At 46.9% G+C, this 23,397-nt stretch overlaps 2 protein-coding genes across 2 annotated transcripts in view; one reads left to right on the top strand and one right to left on the bottom strand.

Moving 5' to 3' along the window:
• LOC117354946 (stonustoxin subunit alpha-like) overlaps positions 1-11,672 on the bottom strand; it is a 65,169-nt gene extending 53,497 nt beyond the window's left edge. Inside the window, exon 1 of the mRNA XM_033932907.1 lies at positions 11,616-11,672. Within this exon, the coding sequence (XP_033788798.1) occupies positions 11,616-11,652 (37 nt within the window). The 5' untranslated portion in view covers positions 11,653-11,672. The remainder of the gene's footprint in view (positions 1-11,615) is intronic.
• Positions 10,542-18,236, top strand: LOC117354462 (zinc finger BED domain-containing protein 6-like). The gene is made up of 2 exons (XM_033932054.1): positions 10,542-10,670; positions 13,108-18,236. The coding sequence occupies exon 2, from the start codon at positions 14,339-14,341 to the stop codon at positions 17,822-17,824; it is 3,486 nt and encodes a 1,161-aa protein (XP_033787945.1). The 5' UTR covers positions 10,542-10,670; positions 13,108-14,338; the 3' UTR covers positions 17,825-18,236.
• Positions 18,237-23,397: the final 5,161 nt, after the last annotated feature.

The raw sequence follows: 23,397 nt of genomic DNA, 5'->3' as shown, positions 1-23,397 counted from the left end.
ACTTCTTCTCTTTGTGCTCACATTGGATCCTTTACTTCGTGAGATCTCTGTTAATCCGGAGGTTCAGGATGTCCATCTAGGCGGATGAGAGTTTAAAATTTCGGCATTTGCGGACGATTTGTTGGTTCATTTGACCTCCCCGTGGGCTTCCTTTCCTGCTCTTATGTCGCTTTTTGAGGAGTATGGTGATTTTTCTGGTTTTCAACTTAATTATGATAAATTCTTGGTGCTAGCTCCTGCCGACTCTATGCATTAGGAGTGGCCCGGGTCACTTTCCTTTACGGTGGGTGGACGGCTTGTTCAAATATTTGGGGGTGCAGCTCACGAGCTGTGTGGGCCGGCTATATCGTGTTAATGTAGATGCTTTGTTGGCCGCTACAATGGGTAGTTTTGCGCAGTGGATGTCCATGCCTCTTTCCTTCTACGGTAGGGTCCAATTGTATAAGATGGTCATTTTTCCCCACTGGCTGTACGTACTCTAGCTGCTACCCCTTTGTCTTTGCTGTCGAGATCTTCAACAGCTTCATAGACAGCTGACTCGCTTCCTCTGGCAAGGTAAGAAGCCTCAGATATTGCTCTCTTATTTGTTTGGCCCAGGGCAGTTCGGCGGTTTGGGACTTCCGGATATTGGCATGTTTAATTTGGCTTGCTTGCTTTGTTTCTTGGGCAGCTGGTGCCTACGGAGCGATGATTATCTTTTATGGGACTTCGAAAATGCTCTTTTTTCTCCCTGGCACTTGTTTACGTTGTCTCAGTTGCCCGTTCGTCTCTTGCCCCCTGCACTCCGATCCAGTTTTCTTCTTCGGTCTTGGCGTTTTGGTGGAAGGCCTTGGTCGGGATGCTGGGGGGAGGCCCTCAGGTTTCGGATCAGTTGTCTATACGGGGTAATCCGCAGTTCCTACCTGGCTGTGATAACCCTGTCTTTGTGCGTTGGATAGGAGAGGGGTTGCTTCCTCTTGAACATTTATTGGACGCTGAGGGGGCTATAAAATCTTGGGGAGATCTTCCCATGCTTCATTCCTTGGGGGTGAGGGTTTATTTGCCTATAAACAAATTCATCATTATGTGGAGTCTTTGGCTCGCTCGGGTTTACGGTTTCGATTAGGACGCCAATTGCGTCTTTTTTTTGCCCAGTTTCATGCTAGTGGCTTGACGGTGTCTGCGTTGCATGGTGCTTTGCGCTGTCTCGCTCCTCGGCAGTCTTATGAGGCTTTGGAGTACCGCTGGGGGAGGAACTTGGGCATACCTGTTGAGTCTTTGAATTTCCCTTCCCTTATTAATCGTATCCCCTCTATTTCTATCAGTGCAGAACTGAGGGAATGCCAATTTCAAGTGGTTTATCGAGCATATTTTTCCCAAGAGCAGGTACACAAAGCTGGGGGTATTTCTTCTCCAACTTGCCCTAAGTGTCAACTGGGATGCAATTCATTTTTTCATGTATTTTGGGGATGCCCTCAAGTGAAAGTTTTTTGGAGGGCCGTACTCCGCTTCTTGGAGCGGCTTATTGGTCGCTCTATTCCAATGTCACCGGTAGGCTTGCTTTGGATAAATATGAATCTTTGCGAGTTCCTGCTCAGGGACATCGGCTGCTAATCCGGAAAGCTGCTGTTATAGGAAAGAAGGTCATACTTAGTGTTTGGATGCAAGCGACCGCACCTGCTTACTGGGCTTGGAGGAATCGCTTTCATAATTTGATGCTTTTGGAGAAGGGCCATGCCCGTTTATCCGACAAGCGGAAGAAAGCTTTTCTGCAGACCTGGGACTCCTATATTCAATCGCTGTCCCCTCGGGCCAGAGGTCTGGTCTTAAATTCCTTTTAGCTGACGATACGGTATGTCCTTGGCAGTTTCCCCCGGGTTGGATGGTATCCTGTTTAGCTGAGTATGGATGGTGGGTGTGGATGATTTGGTGTGAGTGGTAGGTTTGTTGGGTTGGAAGGGGTTTGCTTCTGGGAGGGGGAGTGGTTGGGGTGACCGGTTTGGTACTGGCTGGGCAGCATAAGAACACAGCCTGTTCAGCAGTCTCTTTGTTCTCTCTGTTAGTTAGGGGGTTATGGGTAGAGAGTCGGGGGCTCTTTTGGGGGGGTAGGGTGTGGTTGCATTTGTGAGTGGGCGGGGGTTTGTCCTTGGGTTTATTTGAAAATTTGTTTTTGATGTACTTTTGGTGTTCGCGCCTTTTTTTGTACTCCTGGTTGATGTTGTGTATTTGCTGATGGTACATCAATAAAATATGATTTACATTAAAAGCAATAATATAAAATAAATACAATGATATAGGCAAAATCCAATTCAATTTATGGGGATGGGGATTAAGATGTTGTAAGAAAAAAATCCTCTATTAATTACACCAAGGTATATAGAACAAATACATGCTTTAAAGTAGTTTGAAAAGTACATACTAGCAAGGTCTTGTCCTCATTCAGTGTCAGCCACTTTAGTTCATGTGTGGACTTCTACTATCGTCCTCCTTGATCCACCTCCTTCCCCAAGGCCAGTTGCAGGCAATGACAAAGACCCGCTTCTCACCTGCAGACTTTCTCCCTGCAAGAACCTCCCCGCACCAGCGCTGCCTGGGCCTATAAGCAGAGCATTCGCTTCAGCCACCTCTTTGCTCCGAGCCCAGCGGAGCCCAGTTGGGGCCCTTGGGCAGCCGCAGGGAAGGCTAACCGTCCTGCCTGCTGCCCCAGCTCCATTCCCATTCACAGCCCAACATCCAACAGCCCGGCCCTCCCGTGGTTTATCGCTGGCCTGGCTTGGTTGGCTGGTTTGTTGTTTTTTTAAACCTGGCTGCTCCACATCCTGCACCCAGCGGCAAGTCATGGTACAGGCGCCTGGGTAACACCGCCGTGCATCTGGGTAACGCCACCCTGAAGTCACGCTTATGGGAGAGAGAGCAGCGAGGGAGTAGGAGGGAGGGTAGCTGATCTAAACCTTCTTCCCGACATCAATTCTGGTGTTGGAGAGGAAGTTCCGAGCCAGCCAGGCAGCGACATCAGAATTAACGTTGGGAAGAAGGTTTGTGGGCTGGCTCCTGGCAGTGGCGGCGGTCCAGGGGGAGGTTGAAGCAACGGTAGGCTTCGGCGGGTAACAAGCAGTAGCGGGGGCCGGTCTGGGGGGAGGCAGGCTTCGGCGCTGGAGAGAGGGAGGCAAGCAGACAGGCTGGCTTTGGCGTGGCAGGGAGGGAGGGGAAGTGATCACCTGTCCTGTTGTCTCCGCACACAGCTTTGGGACACTGTCCCTGAAAACGGCACATTTCAGCATCCCGAAGCTGTGTGTGGGGACAACGGGACAAGGGATCTAAAAACGGGACAGTCCCGTTCAAAACGGGATGTATGGTCACCTTATGCATAAGTCATATGTATCCTATTTCCAATGTTGCCTGTTTAAATGTTTCTATCATATCTTCCCTCTCCTGCAAAGTATACATATTGAGATCTTTAATTCTGTTCCCATAAGCCCTAGTCATAGGGAGGGGACACAAATGACTTCCCTTGAGCTCTCTGGTGGGTATCAACATAAAAACATAACATAAGAATAGGGTTACCAGATTTTCTGTTTGGAAAAGCTGGACCCCCTAGACCTGCCCCAAGGCCTGCCCAGTTCCACACATCCCCGCCCCATCATGCCCCAGTCCTGCTCCACCTCCCACTGCCTGCTCTCATAGGGCGGGAGGGCATCCCAGACAAAGTGCTGGATTTTGAAAAGCTGTCCAGACCCCTGGACATGTCCTCCAAAGGAGGACATGTCTGGGGAAATCCAGACATCTGGTAACCCTACATAAGAATAGCCTTACTGGGTCAGACCAGTGGTCCATCTAGCCCAGTAGCCTGTTCTCACGGTGGCCAATGCAGGTCCCTAGTACCTGGCCAAAACCGAAAGTGTAGCAACATTCCATGCTACTGATCCAGGGCAAGCAGTGGCTTCCCCCATGTCTTTCTCAATAACAGACTATGGACTTTTCCAAACCTTTCTTAAAACCAGTTATGCTATCCACTCTTACCATACATATTATCATAATACTTTTCATGAGCTGGATGCACTTACATTAATTAACACAACCAGAACCAGGCAACTTACCTTAAAATAAGAAAGAATATGTAGACAACTTGAGGGAAACGCTGCAGCTGCCGGAGGGAGATTTAAATTGAAAGTGAAACGTTCAGAAGCAATGGTTTGATTAGGGGGCAGTAAATGACTCACTTCTGCTCTTGTGGACATGAAGACTTGCACGTACTCATTCACCTCCGTAGTTGTGTAAGAGCTACCGTATGTTCTATACGTAAAGCATGAGGTAGTTTTATAAGGATTTTGCATGTAGAATAGTGTTTTATATGCAGAAATTGGCTCAGGGTATACACACACGTTTATAAATGCACATTTAACACGCACACACACACACGTTTAAAGTGTCAATGAAGCAAGTTTGTGTCAAGTGTACATCAGCAGTTGTGGCTCAGTTCCTGTTTCCTTCTCCTTTCTTCCTTATGCTGCTCTGCTTATTATTTTGGTTAGGTGTTAATTATTGTATTTCTTATCCTTGTATACCTGTCTTATAAATTGTTTTTTTAATGTTTGTTTTACTTGTGTATCTATTTGGAGAGTTTGAAACTGCTTTGCTGTTACTCATGACTTTCAGTCAATCAAATTCAATTAAACCTTTAACTGTACTTTAGGGACACATCAGCAGAGATGTACCAGCTCCTACGTACTTGGTTTCTCAATTTAATTTGGACAGTCTTATTAGGCCCACACGCAGAATTTACATGTTCACCTTCCCATCCTTAAAGGCCTGCCGCTACAAAAGGTTCCTGGACAGAACTCTTGCCTCCCAGGCAGGTAAATGGAACGACTGGCTGGGTAACATTATCATGCATATCATGCATACTTCAATTTTAGAAAAGCAATAAAAACAAATTTGTTCAATCAATTGTAACCTAAAAATCTTATAATGTATCACTACTCCCAACCTGAACCTTACATACGATGACTTTGTATTGTACCACTTCTCTGATTGTCCAGCACCACTTATTGTAAACCGCCTCGAACTATCATGGCTTTGGCGATATATAAAAAAATTAATTGTTATTAATTATTATTATTATTCCTGGGGGCAGTAACGAGATGAGACTTTGACTAATATAAAACGGGCCAATAGCTTCCAGAAGCATAAATGAAGAGTACTTCCAGTACAAAAGGAACATCAGGCTGGACTAATGGGTTCTTTCCCCAAGGGAATGAGAATAAGATCTCAAGTAAATTCCTGGTGAAAAGTGGAGTTCCACAAGGATCTGCTCTTTCTGCATTATTATTTAACATCTATATGGCTTCAATAGGTCAACTGTTTCAATCATTAGGAGTTGAATATCCAATATATGCAGACGATATTATTTTTTTCTTCCCAGTGTGGGTATGGGGAGATGAGCCTGAGAAACAGATGAGTAATTATATGCGTGAAATTACTGAATGGATGGAAAGGCAAGATCTGAGATTGAATGTAGAGAAGACAGAGGTTATGCTGGTGGGTAAATCTGACCGGGAGAGATGGCCAAAAGAACTAAAAGTGATAGATGAGCTATTGCAAGTGAGGGAGTCAATGACAATTTTGGGAGTGAAATTGGACCCTGGGCTTACAATGAATTGTCAAGTGACAAAGACAATACAAATATGCTTCATTCAGATACATTTATTGTATCGTGTGAAACCAATGCTTTCACCGTTTGATTTCCGTGCCGTTGTACAGGCAATGATCTTTTCGTAGTTAGACTACTGCAATGTCCTGTACCTGGGAATAACCAAAGCCAGGTGCAGGGCATTGCAGGTGGTACAGAACGCCATGGCTAGATTGATAACAGGAACAGGATATGAACATATTACACCATATCGTCGACAACTGTATCTGGAATGGTTAGGAACTTTCTGTAAGAGGTATGTGTAGTGAGCTTTCTTTGTTTCCAGAATGGCAGCTTTGTAGGTCTTTGATAATTTTCTCCAGTGTGATTTGTAGTTCTCTTTTTTATGTTTGACCCATTTCCTCTCTGCTTGACTCAGAGCTCTCTTTTGGGATCAGAGGTCGTCATTAAACCAGGGAGCAGGGTTTTTGTTTGTAACTAAGTGTGTAGTTTTGGTTTGTGCCAGGTTGTCGTAGAGGGCCTGAATCCCTGTGTACCAGGTGGAGGCAGCCAGGTCAATGGAGTGGAGATTTTGGTTGCAAGTTTTACTGAGGTCCCGGATTCCAGTGGACATGGCTAGAGGATCGACCATGTTTGGATTCCTTGTTTGCTTAGTTAGGGTGGAGCCCTGTGGTTTGGAGGTAGCCATGGGTGGAAGGCAGAGTTGGATAAGGAGATGGTCTGACCATGGGACCGGTGTGGTGGGGTAGGTCAGCTCAGGAGGCATGGTGGTCTGGTCCCTGTGAGTGAAGACTGTCCAGTGTGTTGCTGGCTGTGTGGGTCGCAGCGGTGATTGCTTGGTGGAATCCTACACCCATCCCTGAAGGCCTGCACTCCCACCTGAAGCCCTGTCCCCCCCGAAGGACTGCACTTCCCCCCGAAGGTCTGTCCCCCCTGAAGACCTACATCCCACCCCTGAGGGCCTGCACCCCCCCTGAAGGCCTGTACCTCCCCCCAAAGGTCTGTCCCCCTCTGAAGGCCTACATCCCATCCCTGAAGGCCTGCACCCCCACCTGAAGACCTGTCCCCCCCGAAGGACTGCACCTCTCCCCCGAAGGTCTGCCCCCCTGAAGGCCTGTCCCCCCCTGAACCCCTGTACCCGAAGGACTGTACCTACCCCCCAAAGGACTGTCCCCCCTTCCCCCCGGAAGGCCTGTGGCCTTCTGGCCTCCCGCGCATCCCTTTACCCGATTGCAGCAGAAAGCAACCTGCAGAAAGGATCGCGGGTACTTTAGCGATCCTTGTAGGTTGCCATAGGCCTCCGGAGTTGTCGTCCCTCTGCCACGGTCCCGCCCCTCCTCTGACATCAGAGACAGGATCACGGCAGAGGGACGACAACTCCGGAGGCCTATGGCAACTTACAAGGATTGCTAAAGTACCACGATCCTTTCTGCTGCAATCGGGTAAACGAAAGTCTTGGGGTCGGGCCATGAGAAGGGAAGTTCCTGGGCCATGACTCCAAGGCCGGGAGCACCTCCCTCATGGCTTGCACCCGGGGCGGACCTCCCCACCCCACCCCTGATACGCCACTGGTCCCAGCACAGACCCCTGGGGAATCCCACTATTTACCCTTCTCAATTGAGAATTTAAACTCACTCTCTGTTATCAGTCTTTCAACCAGTTCTCAATCCATAAAAGGACATTACCTCCTATCTTTCAAGAGGTACTTTGTTAAATGCCTTTTGAAAATCCAAATATACAATATTAAACGGTTTACCTTTATCCACATGTTCAGTCACCCCTTCAAAGAAATGCAGTAGATTGGTGAGGCAAAATTTTCCTTGACTAAAACCATGTAGGCTATTTCTCATTAATCCTCATCCACATTGGCACAAACGACACTGCTAAGAACACCCCTGAGAACATAACTAGAGACTTTGGAGCCCTGGGTGAGAGGCTGAAGCAGACAGGAGCACAGGTGGTCTTCTCCTCGATCCTCCCAGTTAGAGGCAAAAGAAGTGCCAGGGATGAGCGTAATCTGAGGACTAACGAGTGGCTTCAAGGATGGTGCCGGGAAATGAACTTCGGATTCCTGAACCATGGAGAGGAGTTGCAAGGACTTCAGTGACTAGACGGACGCATCTGACCAGCAGGGGTAAGCACGTCTTTGTACACCAACTAGCCCGCCTGCTTTGTAGGGCTTTAAACTAGGTAAGTTGGGTGAGGGTACCCACTCAGATACAAGTGCAATAAGGAATATAGAAACATAGAAGATGACGGCAGATAAGGGCCATAGCCCATCAGGTCTGCCCACTCTACTGACCCATCCCCAAGTCTACTATCCTAGGGACCCCACTCCTGGTGACAGGTTCCCTTGACTTAACCCTGTAAGGGATCCCACATGGGCATCCCATTTGCTCTTAAATTCTTGCACGCTGTTTGCCTCGATCAACTGCACCGGGAGCTCGTTCCAAGGATCAACCACTTTCTCGGTGAAGAAATATTTCCTGGTGTCGCTATGAAATTTCCCGCTTCTGAGTTTGAGCGGATGCCCTCTTGTGGCTGAGGGTCCTTTGAGAAAGAGAATCTCTTCTTCCATCTCGATACGGCCGGTAATATACTTAAACGGCTCAATCATGTCTCCTCTCTCCCTACGTTCCTCGAGTGAGTTCAGCCGCAAATTTTTCAGCCTTTCCTCGTACGATAGATCCTTGAGCCCCGAGACCATCCTGGTGGCCATCCGTTGCACCGACTCTACTCTCAGCACATCTTTTCGGTAGTGTGGCCTCCAGAATTGCACACAGTATTCCAAATGAGGTCTCACTATGGTTCTGTATAATGGCATTATGACTTCAGGCTTCCGGCTGACGAAACTCCTGCGGATGCAACCTAACAACTGTCTTGCCTTAGATGAAGCCTTCTCTACATGATCAGCAGTTTTCATGTCTGCGCTGATGATCACTCTTGTTCTGTTGAAGTTCTAGCTAAGGTCTCACCATTCAAGGTGTAAGTTCTGCACGGATTTCTGCTGCCGAGGTGCATGATCTTGCATTTCTTAGTGTTGAAGCCCAGCTGCCAGGTCGAGGACCAAAGCTCCAACAAATGTAGGTCCTGTGTCATACTATCGGGTGAATTGCCGTCTCTCACTATATTGCATAGTTTGTCGTCGTCAGCGAATAACGTTATCTTATCTTGAAGCCCCTGAGTTAGGTCCCCTAGGAATATGTTGAAAAGGAGTGGGCCCAAGACTGAGCCCTGCGGTACTCCACTGGTCACCTCCGATGTTTTAGAGAGGGTACCGTTAACTACCACCCTCTGAAGTCTGCCACTCAGCCAGTCATTGACCCATGTAGTTAGTGTTTCTCCCAGCCCCACTGATTTCATCTTGCTCAACAGCCTGCGATGCGGGACACTATCAAAAGCTTTGCTGAAGTCTAGGTATACGACGTCCACGGATTCTCCCAAGTCTAACTGTTTTGTTACCCAGTCAAAGAAGTTGATGAGATTGGATTGGCAGGACCTACCCTTGGTGAATCCGTGTTGACTGGGATCCCGTAGATTCTCTTCATCCAAGATTGCGTCCAATTTACATTTGATTAGTGTTTCCATGAGTTTGCATACTATTGATGTGAGACTCACCAGTCTGTATTTTACAGCTCTGCCCTGCAACCCTTTTTGTGCAGTGGAACGACGTTAGCTGTTTTCCAGTCTATGGGGACTCTCCCCGAACTTAGGGAGAGATTGAAGAGTCCTGATAGCGGTTCTGCCAGGACATCACGCAGCTCACTGAGCACCCTGGGGTGTAGATTGTCCGGGCCAATGAGGGTCAGCGAGGACCCAGAGATGATCAGGAATAGCTCGAGGGACATGGTCAGGTGTTTTAGAAGTGTATGAATAACAGTGTGAGTGTTCTTGTTTTAACAGAGTCCAGTGCACAAGAATGAAGATTGGAATTGTCTGAGGAGTGGAGAAGTGACAGGTAGTGACTGCTTGGCCTGAACACATGATCAAACGCCAGCTGCCTGAAAATTCAATTACAGCTGCTGGCCCAGAGAAGAGGAGATGGGGGAGTCAGGAACTAGAGCGGGGAGGGGGCTAGAGAAACAGCATGGATGGGGGTTTGAGGAACAGCATGAAGAGATGGAGGGAGGGGGCTGGAGAAACAGAATGGAAGGAAGAAGTGAGAGGGGCTGAGAAAACAGCATGAAGGAAAGGAGGGGAAAACAGCATGGAGGGAGAAAGGAAGGCTGAAGAAGCATTAAGGAAAGGAAAAAATGCTAGAGAAAAGAGCATGCAGTAGGGTAGTGCTGGATGGAAAAGGAGAGACAGAAGCAGCAGGAGAGAAGGTTGGAACGAGAGAGGGGGAACCTGTGGAGGGGGTTGGAGGTTGGAAGGAGAGAGAGAGAAAGATAGAAGCACCCACAGGAGATAGGGGTTGGAAGGAGAGAGAAGCACTAAAAGTGTACAGAGAGCTGTTTTTGGCAGGTTAAATTGCTTTGACTATGGACCCCTTGATGAATAATGAATAGCTTACCCTGTTATTTTCTGCATTCCTTTTAATATGGTTACCCCCTCCCCCCGTTTTTTTTTCTGTGTCCTGGTATAATATTTATTTTATGCAGGTGATTACATACTTGGACAGAAGTAAAACATCTCTCTCCTGAAACTGGGTAACTTGGCAGCTCAGAAAAGGGCACAATTACCCACCCCCCCAAACATGAGGCTCAGCACTGCTCTAGGCTACGACTCTGTAGCTGTATTTTTCTTTGCAGCGATCTTGAAAGAGAAAAAAAACCCGAGATCAGTCAGCCGGGCTCCTTTTCCTTGTGTTACCAGAGTCCACCACAAGGCGGCGAGCGCCGGAGAGCGTAGCAGGGAAAAGCCAGCGTGCGGGAAGGACTACAAGTCCCAGTGGTGCACCGCGCGGGAGCATCGCCCCGGAGGAAGGGGAGGGCGCCTGGCTCTGCGGCCTCCCCGCCCCCATTACCCAGCGCTCCCCGCACCCACCATTAGCGGAGCGGCCGGCTGCGGGAAGATCCCGGGCGGGGAGAGCGGCAGACAGGTCAGAGAAGGCGGGGGAGCTGACGCCCTCCCTGGGCACGGTCGGGGGCTGAGCGTGCAAGCGCCTATGCACGGGGGGGAGGGGGGGGCTGAGATTAGAGGGATGGGGTTCAACCTTGCACTCCCCCCCCAGGCTGCAACCGCGCCTGGCCGGGAGCTCAGATTGCACATCAGATCCCTCTTTCCCTTCCTCATCCCCCTCCCCTTCAGCCTTTGGGTCGCCAAAACTCGCCCTAGTCGCTGTGGGCTTTGGAAATGGCCTATTGCATTTCAGAGGAGGGGTTAAAAAAAATCTCTTTTGCGCGCTCAGACTTTGTCTTCTAACGTGTTGGGAGGGATTTGATGGACCTTTGGGAAACAGGTGCTGCTAAAGACATTTTGGAGGGGAAGAGCTGCAGAGAGGAGCCCCCTGCAAAATAAGTTTAGATCCTGTGTGTCACTGAAACTGTAGTTCAGGTCAAATCTGTTCTCTGTCCCTTTTAGTTTGTTCAATGCATTTATAGAAAAACTATCCTCTACTTGCTAATTTTTATATAAAATGTGTGGCCAACGGGATTCAGATCACCTAAGGGTCTTTTTACTAAGGTATGGGCTGCATGGATTTAGTGTGTGCACACCTTAGCAACAGGACCCCCAAGACAGTTCTATGTGTGTTAAGAGTTTTCACCATAGGCATGGTTGCACATACACTTTTTCCAGTATTACATTCCAAAGCATGTTAAGATGCTGTTTATTGCTTGAAATGCTCAATGCAATGCCAAAGCAGCATTATTAATCTGCCATTTATTTATTTATTTTTTTGGGGGGGGAGGTTTGCAAAGTAGGGGAGGAGCATGTTGAGCAACAGAATACAGAGTGGCAGTGAATGGGAGAGTCTGCTCTGGAGTACAGAGTGCACAGGGGCAGAAATTTCACTCTTACCTGCCAAAATCCATTCTATTCTTACCTATACCCGCAGAGTCGATGCTATAGACTTGCAGCATTCTGATTCCTCCCAACCCCAGTAGCCTCCTATGGTTTTATGGATGGTATTCACTATTCAACCAATGAATATTCCAAACCTCAGTCTGGTTTTCCTTCTGCCTCTAACTATGCATTCCAAGCCTCATTCTGGAGTCACCAGAGATTTCTACAGCAACTTCTTCCATCCCCATGGGAATTCTGTGGAACATCTTCCATCCTTGTGGGATTCCCTCTATCCCTATTCCCGTGCAGCTCTCTACTCGAGATGAAATGACCAGTAGGGTGCCCCAGTACCAAGACTGGTTATTTTCAATATTTCTTAACATGTTGCAAATAGACTTGAGGGAACTATGCCTGTTTGCAGATCATTCAAAAATTTGTTTTAGGGCAGGTACACCAGGAAATGTGACAAATAATAAATTGGAACTTGAAAAACTTATTAGAATGGTGGAGAGAGAGAAGTTGTACTTTAGCGTGGGATCGGTGGGGGGGGGGGAGAGGTGCGGAGCGGAGATAAAATTGTACATCCAGGGCAAAAAAATCCATTAGTCTCTAATTAGAAGGTCAAGAACAGGGAGCTGCCAAATGGAAAGAGGCCTATATGATATGAGAATCTCGTCAGGATAATAAAGGAACAATGAAGTGTAAGCGCGATCAAGTATTTAAGGACAAATTATACTGCCCTACTGTTACAATGTCACTATTCTCTGCCATTGAGTGCTTTAGAGCAAGCATGGGGTATACCAGTCTGCTAGGTATCCCCCGACTATGAACCCTCAACTGAGCTTTCTGAACAGTGAAACTAAGGGCTCCTTTTACGAAGGCATGCTATCGGTTTAACGCGCTTAATAGCTAACCGCTACCGCCTCCTCTTGATCAGGCGGTAGTTTTTTGGCTTGCGCGGGGGTTAGCGCGTGATGAAAAGTCACGCGCGCTGAAGCCGCTAACGCGGCTTCGTAAAAGGAGCTCTAAATATAAGTCCAAAATTCAAGATGACAGAACTGATTGTGCTCCAACTTGATATCTGATATTTAAAGTCAGCCTTCACGTGTAATTTTATTTATTCATTTGAATTTGGCTCGCACCTTTTTCAGTAGTGTCTAAAGGTACATTCAGGTACGATTTCCCTGTCCCTGGAGGGCTCGCAGTTTTCAAGCGGAAGATTTTCAAAATAGGACTGCGTTAAAGTCAGTCCTACAGTATCTTTATGCGGTACGCCATAGCCAGTTAAGTGCTGAATATCTCACGTAACTGGCTAGAGAAACTTGGAAATTCACTGCCGGAGCCTGGACGTGGCCCGGCATTGATTTTCCAACGTTAGCAGCAGTCGGCAAAATGCTGATTGCTGCTGGCCGATTATCACACCCTTGATGTTTAGTGTTGACATAGCGTTTGTATCACAGATGCTCTGTTCTATCTGCCTTAGGATTCTGAGTCTCTCTCTGTTGTGTTTTTTGTTTTGTTTTGAATTTTAGGTATGATTGATGACTGCTTCATGTTAAGATTTAAGACAGAATTCCTGCAGAGAATCAACATTTCCTTGACTCGGAGGCAGTAACGTCATTGTAGCGGTCTTCTACTGAGACCTCTCAGCATCTATAAAATGCTTTTCTGGAGTAAACTTGTGGACACGTTGCTAGTGTGTACCAGCGATGGAAGAGTGGACTAGAAGCAGAACAACACCATGAACACCATCAGGGAACATCCATATTCTCCTTCCTTGCTGTGAATCCTGGAAAAATAAACCCTGAGACGAAAATCATCAGAATAAATGATGGAAACTATTGAACTATCGGGTGAGAGAGTACAAATAACAAATTAAATTTTTTTGTTTTTGTTTTTGAACTTTCAAATCCAGCATGGTTTGCCAGTAAAAAAAAGATGTATTCTGGATTATTTACAGACTTAGAATTTTAGCGCACCTTTCCAAATGAAGCTCAACTTGGCTTACAGCATTATTCGGGTCAGGAACCAAAAGTCACTGTCCCAAAGAGTTCATGATCTGAGTAGTGACCTGACGCAGTGGGAGATAAAGTGATTTATCCAACATCGTCATGGATTATCAGGGGTAGAAGAGAAAATTGAACCACCGGTTTCCTTAGTTCTCAGCCCATCGCTCTTAATTGTAGACCCTTCCTTCATTTTAAGCATCGGATTTAATTTTTGCTTGTATTATTAAGCTGGATTACTTTGAATGCTGCCTTTTTTTTTTGTTTTGTTTTTAATCTTCTATTAATCCTCTTGGCATTTTAGCTGTCTGAACTGGGTCAGAGGCACAGCACTGTTAGACTGGATGTCTAAGGATACGGTTTTAAGTTTTAATCAACGTTTGGGAACAGACTCCAGAGGGTGAGAAACCAAAGTTTTTGGAACAATCATAAGGACGTTATTTATAGTATCCCCAAATCTTACCAACGGGGAGATCATTGCTGCTAGAAGGCTTATGCTTTTTTGGCCTCTTTTGGTTCAAAAGTAGAGTCTTTCCACAGCACTCTTTTTTTTTTAAAAAAAAATTTTTGGATTGTGCAATTGAGAAGTGTTTTCAGTGTCTGGACCCTGGGACCAAAGCTGAGTTTGGGGAACGATGTGCAAAAGCAAGGACTTTTAGAGTGTCTGTTCTTTAAAGGTTTGTGGCTTATAGAGGTGCCTGTTTGATTTGGCATCATTTGAATTTGATCTGATTATTTGCTTGCTCCCCTTCTCCGAATGTATGTACAACTTTTGAAAGTGATACAGACTAAAATGCAGAGAAAACGGAGAGGAATTGGTGCACCTGCTCCTGCTTCTCCGCTACATCCTCCACTCCCGAGAGCCACCGCCAGCCATCTTGAGTTTGCACATGCTGCTAACTACCCTATGGCTTTGCCCGATGCGGCTGATTTTAACCTGCACAGAGCCAATGCAGGACTGAGCCAGAGCGAACATGTTCCAGAGATTGAAATCAAGCTGGAGTCAAGTGACGAAGAGGAAGAGGAGGAAGGGAAGCACGAGAGAGGTATCTGTAGAGAAGACCTTTTGCATATGTATGGGCAAGAAAGTTCTGGGAACACGCTTGAGCTCTTTCCCCGGGATATGGGCAGGGAGAGTAACCCATGCTTCCAGCTGAAGGAATGCCCCTCGGAGATGGAGGAACTGCCGACAAATCAAAAAGATCTGGGATTCAACCTCTCTAGTTATCCATTGAGGCCCTCGGTCCAAAGGGGGCGGAAATCCACCTCTCAGGTTTGGCAGTTCTTCTACTGTGACCCCATGGATGTCTGCAGGGCTATTTGTAGTCTGTGTGGTGTGAGCTTCAGCCGAGGGAAACCAGAAGGGAACTTTGGAACTACAGCTTTAAAGCGTCACTTAGAGCGTAAACACCCCATGGAATGGGGACAGCGAGAGGAGATTAAGCAGAAGATCCCCGGTAGAGGGGAGGAGGAAGAGTATGAGGAAGAGGAGAGGGAGGAACAATATGAAAAATTATTCCCAACACCACACCAAATATTTAGCTCTCAGAGAACTTCCTGTTTTCCCCCTCAGACTACTAATGTAGTGCCCTCTCAGGTCCTATCAGGTGCTACTGTCATGTTTGATTTCAGTGACTCCAGCGAGGAAGGGGAGGAAGAGGAAGAGAAGGAAAGAGCAGAGATGATGGGCACCGAGCTACTGTTTGAATTTGGAGATGAGGGCGGGGCCGAGAGGCAGCTGAACCTCTTCCCTAAGGGCCGAGGCAGGGGTAATAAGTCTTGTGGCAAATACGCCAGAAAACCTAGAGACATAGCGAAGCCCTTTTTGGGAGGGGCCTCGGTAGACCACTCAAATTCTCCAGGGAGTCGCTTCCCCGGTTATCCACTCGTTCCCCCTGGGACTAGAAGGCGGAAATCCACTTCCGCAGTGTGGCAGTTCTTTTACATCGACTGCCACAACATCTGTCGCGCTATTTGCACCCTGTGTCAGACCAGCGTCAGTAGGGGGAAGCAGGGTGGGCATTTTGGGACTTCCGCTTTAATGCGCCATCTGGAGGGCAAGCACCCCATAGAGTGGGGCAGAGGAAAGACAGTTAAACCAAAGATAGGTGTTGGAGAGGGTGAGGAGGAAGAGGAAGAAGACCAGGCGATGGAGGAGCATATGGAAACAATCTTTCAAGCTTCATCCCATGTGTTTAGCCCTTTAAGGTCTTTAGGCTTTAATTCACAGTCGCAGTTTACAGCTGTGCTACCCTCAGAGGTCCAAAATACCCCTCCTTCATATGATAGTGAAAGTGAGACCCCGCTAAAACAGAAGAGGAAGAAAAACGATCCAGGCACCATAGGATTATCACCTGTGAGGACCAAGCAAACGCTGCCAGAAAGGGTCGACTTTAACGGCAAATATACGCCTAACCATCCCCGAGCCCAGTCGTGGAATCGAAGCATCGCAGAGCTTCTGTGTGGAATGGTGCTTCCCTATTCATTTGTCTCATCCAAACCTTTCCGTAAGTTCATGGCCAGGGCTGACCCGCGCTACCGTGTGCCTTCCAGAGCATTCTTCTCCCGGAAAGCCATTCCCCAACTGCACGAGGCTGTGTGTGAGAGAATCGCCCATGACCTGAAAAGAGCCGAAGGGCAACAAGTTCATATTACAGCTCACGTGTGCACCAGCGATGTGATAGTTGACTATTTGGCACTTACTGCACACTGGGTCATTTTTAAGCCAGAGGGCCAAGAACTGAATAAGAGGAAGCAAGCAGTGCTGTGTATCAAAAGCATTCTGAAAGATCAACTCGGAGGCAATATCCAGAAAGAACTGAAGGATCAGATAGATGCCTGGCTTACTCCTAGCTCCCTCAGCCATGGGTTTTTAGTCTCTGGCAACAGCTCAAATGCGATACGGGCCATAAAGGATTCAAGTTATGTGCATATTCCGTGCTTTGCACACTGTTTGAACTTACTGGTCACTGATTTTCTACAAGGTAACTGCCAGGTAGCCAATGTGCTGGGGGTGGCTGACAAAATCTGTGGTCACTTTACCCACTCTGTCCGGGCTCGAAGAATTCTAGCCGAGCTGCAGCATCAGAACGGTTTGCCAAGGCGTCAGCTGAAACAAGAGATGACGCCTCGCTGGAGCTCAATGTACCACATGCTGGAGAGGCTCCTGGAGCAGCAGAAGGCAGTTCAGGAGTATATAGGTAGGCATAGAATAGGGATGCCGGACATTGTACTGACCTCCGCCCACTGGACTCTGATCGCCAACTTGGTTGCTCTCTTGCAGCCCTTTGAGATGGCCATGCGGGAGGTCAGCGCAGACAACGCATCTCTCAGCCAGGTGCTGCCCGAGGTTAGGTACCTGCACATCTTCCTCAAGCAAATACATGACCAGTTCGAGTCCGCCGGCGACGGTGCGGCTGTTGTGTTAGCAGAAAACATGGCGCTCAGGCTCTCCACTGACTGCAGAATAAATAAAATGTTCCACCGGGAAGAGTACATCCTAGCTACGTTGCTGGATCCGCGCTTCAAAGGCAAAATTGAAGCTGTACTCCCAGATAGCTCCGACATAGATTACTGGAAGCAAGTCCTTGTGAAAAAAGTGAAGGAGATCATGTTGCTCGACTGTCCTTCTCCCCCCTTATCCTCTTCCTCTTCAAACCTCAGTAGACCTGCCCCTAGTACACAGGCTATAAGAGAACCTTACTTTGAAGCAGAGTCGATACAGGCTGCCGAAAAGCCCCATGATATGGATACTGGAGTAATGGATGCCTCAGGGGTGTGGCGGAAAGCCAGCGGGGCCCCTCCATTGATACAGAAGGAGAAAACGTTGATTGAGCACCTTGAGAGTGTGGGCCTTTTAGCGTCTAAAGGGAGCGGGGCCTCTCTGTCAACAGAAAGTCACTCTGCCTGTATAATGGTGGAAAAGTATCTTCATGACAACAAAACCATCGGGGCCCGGGAAGACCCTGTCATATACTGGGAGAAAAAGCGATGGCTGTGGCCAGCCTTGGCAAAGCTTGGTGTCCTATACCTGACCTGCCCACCCTCCAGTGGGTATTCTGAGCGTCTCTTTAATGCTTCTGAGGGCCTCGTTTATGGCCAGAGAACCCCCATTGATTCGGAAAGCGTGGAGCGCATCATTTTCCTGAAAGCAAACTTGGAGAACTTTCCCAACTATACGCAGCCTCCTCTCGTCTTCTGCTCAGAGAATGAGATGGAGCAGAGTAGCAGTGAGGAGGAATAAGACAAGCAAAGCCATCTGTGACTTCTAATGGCAACTACTGTTTTCAGAGACTGACACGGGGACAGATTTTGTCCCCCATCCCTGTGGAATCTCAATATCTTTGTCCCGTCCCCACAAGTTTTGTCCATCTCCCTGTCCCATTCCTGCAAGCTCTGCCTTAACCGCACAAGCCTCTGAACACGTGATTTTAAAGCGCTTGAGGCCTGGGACAGGGACAGAGCTCACGGGGACAGGACAGGGATAGAGAGATCCTGCAGGGACGGGAAAAATGTGTCCCCATGTCATTCTTGAGTGCAGACAAAAATCATTCCAGAGGGAGGGACTCATTTAAAAAATGGGGACAGAATAAGGGAGGGAAATTGCAATTACTTCTTCAGGATTTGTTTCTCAATAAAAGAAGTTCCTTACCATCTTTTTGCCACATTTCATGTTCTGTAATGATTTGTTAATTTGCCTGTGTACTAATCGCCAGTTTAATTTATGCCTTTGTATCATCCCATATGAATTTTTTAGGATAAATAGAAGGACTCGTTAAAACTGTAGAGCAATGTTCTTCATTGCAAAACCCATTGACTCTTGTGTGTGGCCTCCATGACTCTCCTAACACCTTGTCCCAAGACTTGCTGCTGGCACTACATCTATAATAGGTTTTTTTTTTTCTGCCTGTGCCATGTAGTACTTTGTAAGTTTACTTTGAACCAATCTCCCGCACTTTTCAATGAATTTGAACTGCATGGTGCCCTGATTCCTTCACTGCTCTTTCAGTCTCGGAAAAATCATACGATGCTAAAAGAAAATAGATTATCTGCTCTAGAAGCCAACAAACCTCTGCAGCAAAAATAAGGGGGGGATCAAAAAGTGGAATGCGGGTCAGTTTGAAGGGTCTGAGAGTGGAGACAGAATAGTGGGTGCTGATAGTGGGCCTAGTGCAGTAGTCTCAAACTCGTGGCCTAGGGGCCACATGCGGCCCCGCATGGTACTATTTTGAGGCCCTCAGTATGTTTATCATAATCACAAAAGTAAGATAAAACAGTTTCTTGATCATATGTCTCTAGCTATAATAATAATAATAATAATTTATTTCTTATATACCGCTATACTGTGAAGTTCGAAGCGGTTTACAATAAAGATACATTTGACAGTACATGGGATAGAAACGGTTTACAATAAAGATACGTTTAGTCAGTACATGGGATGCAAGTGGTTTTACATTAAAGATTCATTTTGTCAATTACAATATTATTATTAAGACTTAGCCAAAAGGAAAGATTTATAAACTATAAAGAGTTTTACCTCATGTAAAGTTGTCATTTCTTTAATAAGACATTAACTACTTTTTTCCAAGGCCCTCCAAGTACCTACACATCCAAAATGTAGCCCTGCAAAGGGTTTGAGTTTGAGACCACTGGCTTAATGGGTAGTTTGTTTTTTTTATAGTTTTATTAGGATTTTTTATATACCGCCTATCAAGGTTATCTAAGCGGTTTTTACAATCAGGTACTCAAACATTTTCCCTATCTGTCCCGGTGGGCTCACAATCTATCTAATGTACCTGGGGTTATGGAGGATTAAGTGACTTGCCCAGGATCACAAGGAGCAACGCGGGGTTTGAACCCACAACCCCAGGGTGCTGAGGCTGTAGCTTCAACCACTGCGCCACTATTTGGATTTGGTTTGAGAGAGGTAGGAGAGAGGAGCTGAGGGGGACCTATATGGGGTCAAGGGCTGGGGGACATGGACAGAGTGTGTGTGTGTGTGGGATATGAACTTGAGGAAAGAGAGAATGGGGGGGAGGAGACTTTGTTTTAGTTATATAAGTCACTTTAAATATTCGTAAGCAGCCAAGCTGACCATGTCAGAAGGGGAAGTCACTAGACCAGCTGTGTTATTTGAGGGGGAATTCTCCTATACCCAGTATACCATTCACATTACCCAATAATTGTCTTGTCTCTTGCTGAGTTTTTGGGGGCTTTTTTTCCAAAGTGGTCCCCACAAGAAAAATAGTGAAGATCACTGCTGTAGACCTAGATAAGAATCCAGTTCAAATAATGTTTTCATAACTTGGAAAGCTCTTAACTTCCTCTTTCTCCATTTATGGTTCCAGTTCAATAGGAGCTTGCTCCAGGTGGAACTAAGAGCTTTTATTGGCCATAATCCAAACTTTCCAAACCATGACATGAACAGTTATCTAACCCTGTGGTTTCTCAACCCAGCCCTAGAATATCCCCTCCCCAGTTTCATTTTCAGGATAACCATTGTTAATATGCATGAGAGAGATTTGCATGCATGGCCTCTGTTGCATGGAAATCTTGACACATGCATATTCATTGTCTATATCCCCAAATCTTGGCTGGGGAGGGGGTATTCTAAGACTGGCATGAGAAACAGCTGGTCTAATTAAGCAGCACCAATCCCATCTCCAAGTAAAACCAGTCATTTGGCCAGTAGTTGTCAATGAGGCTCAATGATTGGTCCACGCTCCTGTGGCTACGTGCCAACATGTCTGGAAACTGAATTAAGCCTCATTAAAAAAAAAAAAAGAAATAGTGATAGCACTGTCCAACCCTAATCAGAATAAGTTGGCCCACTGAGAAAGTGGATGATTGAATAATAAAGGTTGAGTACCAATGCTTCATACTTTTAAATGTTGGGCAATTTTTAAAAGAGTTCCAGAGATGATCCAGGCAGTGGCATAGTAAGGGAGAGGTAGGGGTGGACCGCCCTGCACACCGTCTTGGTGGGGGTGCCTGCACCTCTCTGTCTCCCAATGCCATACTTGTGCCCTCTCTTTTCCTCCCCTCCTCCCCCCCCCCCCCGTATATCTTTAAATCTTCACTAGCGCGAGTAATTTCTCTAGCCTGCTGCTTGCGCTGGCTTGGTTCCCCTCTGAAATCACTTCCAAGGTCGGGGCCAGGAAGTGATGTCAGAAGGAAAGGCAACGCTGGCGTAAGCAGCAGGTCAGAGAAGCTGCTCACGCTGGCAAAGATTTAAAGAGGTATAGGGTGGTAGATAGAAGGGCACGGGAGATGCCACTGCCCTGGGCACCTCCTACTCTCACTATGCCACTAGACCCAATAAATTATAGACAGTGAGCCTGATGTAAGTGCCAGGAAAAATGGTAGAGACTTTTATAAAGAACACAATTACTGAGCATAGCTATGAACTGATGTGACGGAGCCATTATGGATTTGGCCAAAGGAAATTTTGCCTCACCAACCTGCTACATTGCTTTGGAGGGGTGAATAAACATGGATAAAGGTGAGTCAGTTAATATTATGAACCTGGATTTTCAGAAAACATTCGACAAAGTATCTCATGAACAACTGAGGAAATTAGAAAGTCATGGGATAGGAGATTAGGAACTGGTTAAAAGACAGAAAACAGAGAGTAAGATTGAATGGTCAATGTTCTCAATTGAGAAGTGTAAACAGTGAGGGGGAAACAAGAATAATGTGTAAGGTGATCAAATATTCTGATGACACAAAGTTATTAAATCACAAGAGGATTGTGAAAAATTGCAAGAGGACCTTGGGAGACTGGGTGTCCAAAAGAAGTCGAGCAAGTGCAAGAGTAAGTTCCACATTAGGAGTCACGTCAACACACTAACACAGTAAATGATGGCAGAAAAAGACTCAAGGTCCATCCAGTCTGCCCAACAAGGTGACCAGAGCCTTACCCACCACTCCATGTAGGCCCATGTTTACATGCTGGTTGTGAAGTCACCACCAAGCCATCCAAACATGATGGGGATGATACGTGTTGTATTGCCGACAATATTCAACTTACAAGTCAAGCTGCCTTCCCCTCCTTCCTAAGCTACACAGTTACCCTGCCCACTTGAAGCATGTAACTGTGAGGGAGTCTATAGGATGCTACCACTCCCCACCTTAACATAGGGAGTTCTTCCTTAGGGGGATGTGACATGGGAAAGAGGAGTTGGAAGCAGCTACCAGGAAGTTTAGTAAGCAGGGCCAGAGCTAGGTTAAAGAGTTACAGGGGCAGGGTTACCAGATGTCCGGGAAAACTCAGACATGTCTGGAGAACTGTCCATGCTCTTGGACAGACTTTCCAAAACCCAGCATTTGGTCTTTGGAAAGCCTTGATGAGCTCTGACCTCATCTGGAGGGCCTCTGAGCATGCATGGATGATGTCACAAATCTGCGCATGCTCCAGGCCCTCCAGATGCGGTTGGAGCTTGTCCAAAAGGAGAGGAGGCTTTGTGGGGGCGGTGCTGGGGCAGAACAGGGTGGGGCTAGAGTGGAATGGAGCGGGGTCATGTGTCCAGGATTTCACAGGGAAAACTATGGTAACCCTACCCAGGGGGAGAAGGAGAAAGAAGTGGACCCAGCATACGTCTACAACCACTATACATTCTGCTTGCCTGAGGTAACCCAGTTATTTTCTTGCCGAATACTTGGGGGTCTGGCTAGACACAAACCTTGTTACCTGGCTGAAGGAAGACTAATAGGACTGTGTTTGAGGCATGGCCATCATAAGCCACGGTCCATTTCTTGGGTCTTGACAGTCACAAGCCCATTTCAGGACTTTAGAACTAAAATACTGTTCCTTGTATGCCTGATCCTGTGAAGTAACGGCACAGGATTTTCCTTTTGAGTTAAAGAGTTTTCATGAACCTTTTGTGCTTGTCTGGCTGTTCGTGCACAGGCCCAACCCCTAGGGTTGCCAGATTTCCTCTTTAAAAAAGGACACCTGGCCATGCCCCTTCTGCCCCCAGCCACACCTCCACACCAACCTCGTCTCCTTGAACTCAGGGCCACATCTGGAGGGCCTTTGCACATGCGCAGATGTCAATGCGATTCAAGCACATGCATGTGAAGTCATCATGATGTCCCTTCCCCCCCCCTCCCGATTTCATCTCTCTCTCGCTATATCATATCTTACAACCCTCCTCCTGTATCACCGTTTAACCCGACCTAATCCCTTCAAAAAAAGTTCCCCCCCCCCACTTTCATTGCCTGTATCTTTATCAAAATTTTGTAAATCCGTGTGCTATCACGGACCTTAATTTAATGGATGTAAACCGCCTAGAACTTTACGGGTATGGCGGTATACAAGAATAAAATTATTATTATTATTATTAAAGAGGCCCTGCAGATGCGGCCCTAAGATTGGGGCTTTCCAAAACCCGGACAAACTTCAGAATTTTGGAAATCCCTCTGGGGCACCTGGACAGTCCTCTAAAAAGATGACATGTCTGGGTTTTCCTGGACATCTGGTAATCCTACCAATGCCAAACCCTGCTCGCATTATTATAGTGCCAATAAAATTATCAACACACTGAAGTTCTCGCACCTTCACCTGTCTGTCACCATGGGCGGGACACAGACCATACAAGTCTGTCCAACATCGGGCTCCATTCCCCCATGCTGGACTGGGCCACCATTAAAGGATATAGGTGTCATAGTTGATAATACTTTGAAACTCTACTCAGTGTGCAGTGGCTGCTAAGAAAGCAAATAGAATAGTAGGAATTGTTTCCTAATTATGATTGGGATAGCCATGCAGATGAAAACCCGTAATTGGAAAACTTACGATCGCCTGAATTTTCCTTT

Source organism: Geotrypetes seraphini, chromosome 2 (assembly GCF_902459505.1).
Source record: "Geotrypetes seraphini chromosome 2, aGeoSer1.1, whole genome shotgun sequence".
Lineage (NCBI taxonomy): Eukaryota > Metazoa > Chordata > Amphibia > Gymnophiona > Dermophiidae > Geotrypetes > Geotrypetes seraphini.
The sequence above is the reverse complement of the archived record's forward strand: the minus strand, read 5'-3'. Positions and strand labels throughout refer to the sequence as shown.

Excerpts from the sequence above, each read along its gene's own strand:
- LOC117354462 (XM_033932054.1), top strand. The coding sequence starts at position 14,339 with ATGTATGTACAACTTTTGAAAGTGATACAGACTAAAATGCAGAGAAAA.